An 11267-nucleotide genomic window follows, 5' to 3' on the forward strand; every position below is an offset into this window, starting at 1 on the left:
AACATCTAGTTAATTGCATGTAAATTCATCATAAATTTTTTTTTTTATTCTAACACAATATCTACTTTTATAAATGTTTTTCGTCGCAAACTATTGTTCAAAACTATTTAAATTGAAAGTGTACAAGATTTTGTTTTTGAAATTTACGGCAAAACTTAAAATGAATGAAGAATAATCCAGCGCGCATGCGCACATTGTTGCAGTCGATGCATGGAAGTAGTGAGTAAAGTGGAGTTTGATTTTTTCAGCTGGTACTAAAATTGCAGTCCACAAAAACAATGAAGCTGAAACCTGAAACGAGACAGAGGGTGATGAATGTCACGACGGTTGCTAAGTTGACTTTCCAGTTTGGTTTTGTTCCGTTTCTTCTTTACTTGGGTAAGTTGATGAATCATTGAATGGTCGATGCCATTTGAAAAACCATGGACATGATGGAGGACTTTGCCCCCCCCCCCCCCCCCACACACACACCCACACACACGACAGTGATCAGGGGCAGGAGGGGTGATGAAACTACTGTCATTGTATACTTGCATCCAGAATTTCACTTTCTCACACAACCATGACAACGATCCATCCAAAGCTGCAGCCGGCAGCCCTAACCATGCTAATGGTATTAAATGTATTTTCCGGAAGTTTTCCGGTAATTTTCCGGTAGTTTTTTGGTATTTTCCGGTATTTTCCGGTATTTTCCGGTGTTTTCCGGTAAATAGTAACACCAAATCGATCAATGTCTCTTCAAATGTAAGGATTAATTTGTTTATTGTAAGGATGAATTTTTCTTCATTTACATAATTTACATTGCAGGCTTCAAGAAGGGAGCAGAGTCAGGAATGCCACCATTGACGATATTCAGCTTGCTTTGGGCTTAGACCTGTGAACAATGGTTACATTCATGCTAGCCAGAATCATCCCATCAGCCCATCCTCCTCGACAGGCCCTCCATATACAAATGTACATGAACTGTACATTCTTTTCAAAGGCAGATTGAAGAATGACTTGGCAAGGTGGATCTTAACTTCAAGCCTGGATTCAACGTGGTTTATCATGAACTGCACGCCTCAAGAGGTCCATGATGGCAAACACATTGCGTCCAACAGTCTCGCAGTCCAGATAAACAGCGATGTGATCCTGGAGCTTCAAGCCTTATGGTGTGGCATACGTCCAGTCTTAAGGGTTATGAAGCGAGCTTCATCAAGAGTCAATCAATTGCCTTAATTAACACAGTTGTTAAGTTGTTTCCTCATTACCATCGCCTCTATTTCATCCCATTGCATAATGATCAAAATCTGCATTCAAATTGTCTTTTTTCCCCTTGGTATATTAACTTGTAAACTGTTATCTACATCCACGTGTCAAACTAGCAGGGCTTTTGTGACAAAAATACCCGACTTATGTTGTTTTATATTCTTCTCTTGTAAAATGTTTCCTTGAAATGATTTTACAAAGTACTTTCATGTCAAAGTTTTACTGCATTTTGTTCCTTTTAAGCGGGATTTGACCCACACATAGTTATGTTGCTAAGTTTATTAAAAACCAGTCTATCAATATAATCAGAAAGCTTGTTTGAAAATCTGCTTTGTTCCATATATTTGTTTGCTAATGTCACTATGAACATTTCAAAGTACCACCAAGTGAAAAAGGAGCGCAAAGATGTACAAAATGATCAAGCACGCAATCTTGTCCCTGTAAAAGTACATTTCCCTATTTATTCAAGGACAGAGCCTTCCCATACACCATGAGAACATGAATACATGCCCAAACATACACCATACAAAGCTTAATTTCATAATTTCATATTTACTTCTTTTTAAAATCTGACATTATATAATTATAAGAGTGGACAATGTTTATGGTGTCCAAAATTGAAATTAAAAGTGAAATCTATATTTGTCCAATGAGAATTCCAAATTCCTTCAGTGCTAATATATTTGTAATGACACAAAAAGATTTTTTCAGACATTACAATATAAATTCACTGCACGGTCAAATACACCAAGTATGTATTGTCACAATCCTATTCAAAGGCATATAGGACCATTTGCTTTTCATACTCTTTTTTGTTTTCAACGTGCACTTTTTTGTTTTCAATAATAACACCACTCAAAATCAAAAGAAGATGTTTCAAAACCTAATCCTTTCAGCTCGTTGGATATTACACTTTAAAAAAAAAAGTGACAATCCATACGCAATCTTTTGATCACAAAACACAATTTCATCTATATAATTCTTTATTTCCAACAACTAGTCAGTTGACTGATTGCTGGAAATCGCCACCATTTCTTGGTTTCTTCTTTATAATGGCAAGCCAGACGGAGTAATTTCACGGGGTGTTAGCACCAGTGTGATCTTTAATCCAAGTTGGGTGTTTGAAAATACTTAAGTAGGGTACTTTTTGGGTTACAAATACAAATGATCTTCCGCCTTTTATACTTCATTTTCAGTAGCTATTGATATCGATCCAGGAAGACATTTCATGAACCATTTCATCAGGACATCATTCTCATTAACGAGGACACATGGCATGCCTGCCTCCATCGATGGGGAGAGACGCACCAGTCATGAAGGAGGCGTCTTCAGAGGCTAGAAACATGATAGCCTTGGCTACCTCACCAGTCTGTCCGATACGGCCCATCGCGTGGACCTTCTTGGCAGTCTGAAATGCAAGAAGTGAAAGGGACCAAGTCTTAAAAATGATGCACCCTAACCAGAGATGTCGTCGAGTCCATCACAAAGCCCTCACAAGTCCAATTACAAGTAATTCACGAGTCCATTCAAAATTCCAGTGTCAAGTGACAATGGATTAACAATGACAAAGGAATGCCTTTGTCAAAGCTCATTTGAGTAGCTTGTGATTTGACATGAGACTGTACGGACTTGTGATGGACTCGACTACATCCCTGACCCGAATGTGCAGAGCTTCAGTCAGCATTTGAAAACTGAGTGGGCAAAACTTGCCTTGAATGGAAAGAGTAGTTCCAAATTGCTTGAGGTTAGCTCATTTTTAGGAAGCATTTGTATTTACAGAACAGGGTGTCCAAAATAGCCTACAGGCCGGTTCATGCAAATTCATGAGATCCAGACACTATTCTGATTTGAGTGGACAACATATCGTAGACTTACCTCAATGACCGAGTCAGCACGACCAGATCTCTCATGGACTGGGGTCCAAATGGAGCCAGGACTGAAGAAAAGAAAAATAACCCCAAAACAGAACATGATTATAGTCATTGAGGTCAAGCCTGCAAAATTAGGTCAAATGTAGTTTTCCTTCAAAATAGGGCACACAAGAGCCCATAAGTTACTGGCTCTGACAAACATAAATTCTGCATTTACGATCATCAGCACTATTTAAAATTCCTTGTAAAGGAAGGATTTTTCTGATATAATTATCTGTAATACTCAGCCAATAATCATTCTTGGCAGACCGTCAGCAGAGACAGTAAACATGCTACATCTTAAAAACAAAGCAATCAGTATCTCGACACAAATCCTAAATGTATATCCATCAGACGAAATGGTAATAGCCGTAAAACCTCAAAATACAAGCAGCACCTTTTAAACTGACAGTGGTCAACCGACTGCTAATGACCCTTGAAACAATCTCTTATTTGACAACAGTCAATCAATGACTACTACTCCTGCAAAGAATGGTCACTTACTTGACAGCATTGACACGAACTTGCTTTGCAGCTAATTCTGTAAAACAATCAAAGAAAGTGATGAGATGAACCCAATCACTCAACGGTACAGAGTGATAGAACTGTTTGACATTTGTTAATATTTATGGAAAATTATCACAGGGGGATAAAATTCAAGCAAATTCTGTTGCAATAGTCCTTCGAGAGAGATTTTGCCTGGATGGACAGAAGAATGTACATGTACATTCTTTACTTGAATGCATAATTCTTGACAACAATTATGTTTCCGTGAGAAGATTGTAAGGTCATCAGGTAGAAACGGGAACAAAACAGCCCAGTAAATCTGTCAAAATGTTCTGTTTGAAATCATAACCTATCATCACAAGTTAAGGGTGCTTTACCAATTGAAATGCAACTTTAAACTTGAACTTACCTAGTGCACAGCATTTAGTGAACTGCATTATTGCTGCTTTGGTCATGTTGTACGTAACCATCATGGGAAGCTGTAAGGTATAAAACAGAAGAAATAAATGCATTTCTTTCTTTGACCACACTACAATATTTGATGTTATTGAAGTTCACAGTCAAAATTTTGTACAAAAAAGGAATCACAATAGGTGAACAACAACAAATCTCGTATTTGTCGTGACATAACGTCTACACAAGGTAATGTCTAAATGTATTCAAGCACTGTTAAAACCCTTAAGTCACTTAATATGACTTACAGTTCTAGTGGCACAGACACTGGAAAGGTTGACAACATTCCCTGGAGAAACAAAAACACATGGACTATGTCAGTATATGATTGGATGTGGAAATCTAATGATTGGAGTGGATTCGAACCTCGGACCTAAGGTCTTGAGGGTGCAAGTTATCAGCGCCATTCCAATCACTTCCTTTGGTCAACTTAATTGGATTTCAAGCACAAGTATCCGTTCAACGGTGAGACAGAGTGTGTTCGATTACCTCACCCAATCAACTGGGGTTAAGCCTGCGTCATTTATTTAGCTCCGACGTCATTCTTAGGGTTCACAGGGGCCTGCCACCACAGATCTCGCTCGTAGAGCGGGGTCTACGGTGGAAAAACGTCACATGCATGCATTGTTCATTCTAAGAAGCTGACGTACATGTATATGGCAGCCGGACAAAAGATTTGTACGTGTCAAGTGGACCCCAAACTTGAAACTTAATTCAGCTAAAAATAACTGTTTATGACTTCAGAGGTTATGAATCCAGTTCAACATTGTTAATTTCTGCAAATGACAAAAAATAATAAGTTGATCTCGAAGTTTGACTCAGTCCACAAAGAGCGTTTTGCCTACATCTACAGGTTTTGCACTGGATGAGGTCGCCACACATGTAACCCAGGTGTTTCGGCTAACGTGCTCCTGGTTTGTGAACAATGAAAACAAGTTGTGCACACTTCAAACCGTCAAGAAGTTAGGGTGTTGTTTACAAAGAGACAAGGTAATTGCCAAATCTCAGGATAACAGCCCATTACACTATAATACCACTGTCCTTAGTTACTGCACAGAATCCACATAAATACACCTGTTACTCACAGAATCCACACAAATACACCTGTTACCCACCTTTGGTTTTAATGAGATGGGGAACAGCAAGTTGGGTCAGCTGAAGCATGGAGCGCACATTGACTCGCATGACGCTGTCGTAGACTTGCATAATGCCTTCCTCACCCAGGTACTTCACACCTCCTATCCCTGCATTGTTCACCTGTATACAGGAAAGGACATGTCGAGCTCTTTTTACTGTAAGCAAAAAAATCATTCCTTGCTCATGTTTATTCCACTGATTAGCGAGGCATTTGGCTGATATTTGACAAGGAAGGCAAGTCTAACTTTTATAAATTAGATTGAAAACATTCAAAGGCCAAATCTTTGACATTTATATTAGGAAAGAGGCTTGATATTTATATTAGGAAACATAGACAGGAGGAAGTTACAACCCAATAACAACCGACAGCTTAGGGAAATGATGTATGTAGTATACATAAAAGAAAATCTGCCGAACCAGTATATCCAATTGACCAAACTGCTGAATAGTGCTGTCCATGATTCGCTGAACGTCCTCCTCCTTGGCCATGTCAGCAATGATGCCTAGCACCTAACAGACAAAAAGACAAACTATCGCAGTTAGTTTTTGGATCTATGCAAGGCTTGAGTTGCTCAGTGAGCAACCCAAATGACACAGCATACCTGTGGAGTGCCGTGGCCTCGTGGTCTGGAGCATTGAATTCGTGGTATGTGGGTATTCTGTTTGTGGGTTCGAGTCCAGCCTGGGTTATTCTGTATGTGCCCTTTGGCAAGGCACTTTATAACTCACTGCTTCTCTCCACCCAGGAGTAATGGGCACCTGTGAGGGCAGAGATGGTTATTGTGATTGATTTAAGCTGCTTTGCACCGAAATGGCTGCACCGAGCTGTATACTCCCCAGGGAGCTGAGATTGTCTTTGGAATGTTTCATTGGCCCAATGAGCAGCGTAATAATGATGTAGTACCTTGAGCACCAATACTGGTGGATTCGTGTGCTATACCCAGTCTCATAACAAGTCACTGAGCGGCGCTTGTGGGGGCTCAATGCTTGTTGTGCCGGTGAATATCTGTGAGGCGGTGGGGACGAGGGAAAGTATTAAACAGTGCACATGTACATCTTGTGTGAAAGGGTCATCATGCACACACGGAAAACTGACCTGCATCAGCAGGTAAACAGTTTGTCCAATGACAGCTGAGAACGTGTTGACCCCTGGTCATCGGGTAAACAAAAATCATCTAATGAGAGCTCAAAGCGATTAGCCCCCATCAGCGACCTTGGGCAGGGCATGGACCAGCGAATGACTGGAGTTGAACTGAGTAATTCTAAGGGATGTCGAGTGGAGCTATTCTAAGGGAGTAACTTAAACATTCATCGGGTCATTAGGTTGAGTATAGTGTGTTTATGTCCCATAAACAACTTGGCCTTCGGCCTCGTGACACATCATTATTCCGTGTTCCACTCACGCTCGTGGAATAACTTGTAGAATATGTACCTTATCCTTTGGGATGCCTTTGTCTTGGCACTGTTGACATACTGCATCTAGATTTTCCTTGTTGCGTCCGACCAGCGCAAGGCCACCACATCCTGCTTCAGCAAACTCAACTGCAGTTTCTGCACCAATGCCAGAACTAGCACCTAGAAAAGGATCAAATGTGGAAAACATACTGCATTCAATGTCATACTATCTCACAGTATAATACTCTGATATACCATAGACTGGCAATGAAGTCACTATAATGCACGTCTATGAGGCCCAACGGACTGTGAGCTGAGTTACCAAAAGAGGGTCCTATGTCCAAAGGCTGACGGAAAGGCCGATGGATATAGGACCCTCAATATATGAATGTTCAAACCGGACAATCCTGGGCATTATCGGACAATACTATTCAAATACCTCCATGACCCCCACTGGCTAAGCATTTGTGTACTGTTGTTGCGGACAGGTGGATGGTCATACATGTATAGGTAATTATACTATAATTGTCATAATATTTGGTTATTTGGTGTCAGAGTGGAGGGGGGGGGGGAAGTGGAGGAGATTCAACCCGCAACCCCCCCCCCCCCACCCCCAAATGGATCCGTGCCGGACTCCAAGTAGGCCTACATGCAAATTACCTGTAATAAGAACAACTTTTCCTGCAAAAGATGGCATTTTGACACTGCACTGATGTGTCGCTGTACTTCACGGCTATGTATGATTGTTGATACAGCTTTCTCACTGCAAATCAAGTTAAAGAAAATGAGTTGCTACAAATGCAAAATGATTGGCGGGAATCCACAACCATCATCACCCGAAAACCCCCAACATGCCCAACCTCTTGCACTATGCAGGATGAATCCGATATTGGATTTGAACCATGTCATGCCTGTCCCTGGTCAATAATTAAATTTACATTTTGCTAGCACGCATAGCTACCTTACCTTCATAACAAAAAAATATTTAAAAAACTCTTTTTTGGGGGGGGGGGGGGGAAATGCGATACATGAAGATGTCATGGTCAAACCGTCTAGGTTAAAAGTTAAAGCATTGTAAAGAAAAGTCGTTTGGGAAAAATATTCGCGGCCCCAAATGCCCCGGCCCTGGGACTCCCTTATTTGTTGTACAATAAAAGCACAGGGCCTTCGTCATGTTCTTAAAACTCCTTTGTGTGTTCACCTGTCGTACATACCGTCAATTTGAGGCCCGGACAAAATGCCGAAATAATGAGACCAAGGCACTGTGTCACTCCTCCACTCGCTAGCTAGGTACCTTTTTATGCTATCTCTAGGTCAATGACTAGCGCCCTCTCTAGCTCTAGGCACGTACGCGCACTGATCTCTGGCACACGAACGGCCGGTGTGACAGGTAATTCTGTCCCCCCTGGTAAATGTGTCCCCCCGGACACATTTACCGGATCGTGCTTCGGTAAATGTGTCCGGGGGGACACTTTTGCCTAGGTAAATTTGTCCCCCTCCAGGTAAAAATGTCCCCCTTCCCAACGGTGAAAGTGTCCCCCTGGTAGATGTGTCCCCATGCAGTATGTAATGAGAGCAGCAGCGTGTCGCACGCGCCATCCAGTACATGCTGCAAGATTTGAGGCAGTGATAATAACATGTGTATACTGTATATGCGTCTCCCTCTACAATGGAAATTCGTCCAATAGGAAATTTCGTTACGCGCTATGATGGGAACACAGACCAATCCAAGGAGACGTTGAATCATACTAACAATGAGACGAGGGCCATCGCCATGCATCGCCGCTCCGTTGGCCTATCGCGGTATAATCGCGATAGACTTCACCGTACTCCGAATCGAAACATTGTGTTCACGTATCATCTAATAGACTAAATTAAATATGTTTTATATTCATGAAGGGCAGACTAAAAGTCCAAAATGTATACCTTGTAGAGTGAAATCATCAAAACAATAACCTTCTGGGTTTCAAAAGAGGGGGACAAAACAACCTGGGGGACAGAATTACCTGGAGGGGGACAGAATTAACGGGCCAGGGAGGACACTTTTACCTAGGTAATTCTGTCCCCCCGGACACTTTTACCGGGGGACAGAATTACCTGCCACACCGGCCGAGGCGAAGCCGAGCTAGGGAAAATAAAACACTCCATCGATCACCGAGACTGCCCATTCCTATTCAAGTCCAAGTTCACCAGCGTTTAATCCCCCCCCCTCTACCACCACCAATATTTGTAGAGAGTGCTTTAACCCTATAAGTAAAAAATCCGGCGCTACGCGCCGGAAAAACTGAATTTCCCATATACGTCATGTACACACAGCAGAATTACCATTCGTACATATAAATAATTAATTAATTAGCCTTGATTCCAAAACCCTTTGACCTATAGTCATGAAATTTCTGGGGACGTTCATGATGAGTTGCTCTATGCATATATTGAGTTTCAAAGGTTGTCGTCACTCGATGGCCGAGATCTTGGGGGGGGGGGGCGGAATCCGCCCCCCCCCCCCCCCCCCCCCCCCGGCTGAGAGATGGTAAAAAATAACCCGGCCCTTTTAGGGTTTAAAAAAAGGGCCTTTTGGGGGGGGGGGGAGCTTTTTATTTTACATGCAGCCTTGTACGAGCCTTTTTTTTTTATTTTGCACCACCATCGGCAATTATTGTGCCGCCCTAAATTTTATTTTAAGCTCCAGCTATACGGCCTCCGATGACTATCCAGTTTCTGTGATCAGCGCCCCGAGCTCCCCCCCCCCCCCCGGGCCCTTTATATTACGGAGTTTAGTGTCCGGATAATGAACTTTCTTATTTCAGCACGTTATGTGCAAGCCCGTGGGAACGGGCGGTGCTGTGGGTGCTGCAGCACCCCCAACTTTTTGGATTGGAGTGCTGGAATATGCTTCAGCACCCCCTACTCCCGGGCAAAAATGTGTTCCAGCCAGCAGTGTTCTACGACGATGAAATTACGCCGCCACGCTATACATTATGCTTGCTCAACAAATATCTCCTTCATTTTATTCGTTTCTAGTTTTGCCGCGGCTAAGCGCGGCGCTTCCAACGTCTTGCACAAGTACACTGTTAAATATCAAAAGGAGCTATTTTCTAAATCTTCAGGCAGTGTAGAATCGATATTTCTCTCAAGGTATCTAAAATCATGACAAGTCTATGATATTCCCGCAGTGATGGAAGCTTTGACCCGAAAGCAATAACCTCGGCCATGACATGGCAAAGTTGATTATACTTGCCATGATTTTTTTTCATTCGATCTTTCAATTGGGGCAAATGACGTCCATACCTTTCCCCTGAAGGTTTTTCTTTTCATCTAAAAGTTTCACTGGCGTTGCTAGCATTCATGGTACTCAAAACTAAAAAATAGCAAGGTTCACTAGGATAATATAGGAGTGGGACGGGCATTCATTGAAACTAGTCATGCTTTTACACCAATTCCAGTAGTTCCGTTTTAATAAAAAAAAAAGCTATTCATGTTTTACCCTGTGCAAGTTTTTCTTCATAAAACTCAGTAGACCGATAAATCCTTGCCTAGCCACAAACTTGCCATTTACCGATCATAAACATAAAGATGTATTTGTTCTTTTAGTCTTTTATTTTTGCCATTCCCTGTAACAATATATCGAGAGCTACATCGTTTCGTGTGAGTTATATAACTATGTGAATATTTTTATGAACAGAAATTCATCCGCTTCCAGTGGAACCAGTTGTTTTAACTTGAACCAAAAAATTCCTTTCGGGTTTTATAAGTTTCAGTATACTTCAGTATATTTCATTCATCACAGTGCATCCACAATCCAACATTTTCCGGGGCCTTAAAGCGGGTCCCTGGCCCTGTGGCCCCTACGCCGTAAGGGCTCGGAAATAAAACAAAACATACAAAACATGCATAATGATACAATTCTTTTTCCAGAATTTATTAATGGAACCAAAAATTAATTGAGATAAAAATACAGGTGGTCTCCACTTTTCATTACGGTTCAACAATTTAAGAGCAACAGTATATTCTAAACAAAATAATGAAATAAATTGTCATTTTTATTTTTAAAAAACTTTTGCTAAAAAAAGGCTTTCAAAAGAACTTTTCCAAATGGGAAAGACACTTTTGAATTATCCAATCAGTTTGGATATTGAATTTCTCAATTAACGAGCACATTTTTAAGAAATCATATATTTTCCATGTGGTGGTGGTGGTGGTGGTGGGGGGGGGGGTTACTGGGTTATAGACACAATTATGATACCCGAATGACGCAATTAGACCGATAGGTGAGGGTTTAAAATTTTCTACGCGAGCTTATTTGCATAAAAAGTGCCCCCCCCCATTGGGAGAACAGAATTGGGAGAAAAACATTCTCTCAGTTCGATATCTGGCCTGAAAACAAACGAGTGAGGCTATAAGCCAGGCACTCCGTACATGACGTCACAACGTGGAACGACATCCTCCAGTCGCCATATACGAATTCACCATTGAAAAAGATTTTGGACCGATTTACTTGCCTTCAACCAGAGTAAATTTTTATTTGGTAAATTTTATTTGGACAGCCCCACAGGCAGTCAAAAATCCCCAGGGTAAAAGCTGCATCCATCCGTGGAAATACTTTTTGAAAGCAAAGTT

The 11267-nt window shown here is 41.4% G+C and overlaps 1 protein-coding gene and 1 long non-coding RNA gene across 4 annotated transcripts; one reads left to right on the top strand and one right to left on the bottom strand.

Annotated features, from left to right (window-relative positions):
• Positions 1-171: 171 nt before the first annotated feature.
• Positions 172-1573, top strand: LOC119746345. The gene is made up of 2 exons (XR_005273732.1): positions 172-378; positions 808-1573. It is a non-coding gene; the product is annotated as an uncharacterized LOC119746345 (long non-coding RNA).
• A 110-nt stretch (positions 1574-1683) lies between these two features.
• Positions 1684-7983, bottom strand: LOC119746343 (3-oxoacyl-[acyl-carrier-protein] reductase FabG-like). Of its 3 annotated transcripts, none has more exons than XM_038223234.1 (10): positions 7865-7983; positions 7311-7413; positions 6688-6830; positions 5673-5765; positions 5234-5375; positions 4367-4407; positions 4075-4144; positions 3663-3699; positions 3124-3184; positions 1684-2656 (listed from the first exon to the last, which is right to left on the bottom strand). In XM_038223234.1, the coding sequence occupies exons 2-10, from the start codon at positions 7345-7347 to the stop codon at positions 2507-2509; spliced, it is 774 nt and encodes a 257-aa protein (XP_038079162.1). In that variant the 5' UTR covers positions 7348-7413; positions 7865-7983; the 3' UTR covers positions 1684-2506. The 3 variants fall into 3 exon arrangements, with proteins under 3 accessions (XP_038079162.1, XP_038079163.1, XP_038079164.1); XM_038223235.1 differs by having other exon boundaries at positions 7852-7983; XM_038223236.1 differs by lacking the exon at positions 7865-7983 and adding an exon at positions 7617-7641.
• Positions 7984-11267: the final 3284 nt, after the last annotated feature.

The sequence above is a fragment of the Patiria miniata genome, unplaced genomic scaffold, assembly GCF_015706575.1.
Source record: "Patiria miniata isolate m_02_andy unplaced genomic scaffold, ASM1570657v1 HiC_scaffold_7, whole genome shotgun sequence".
Lineage (NCBI taxonomy): Eukaryota > Metazoa > Echinodermata > Asteroidea > Valvatida > Asterinidae > Patiria > Patiria miniata.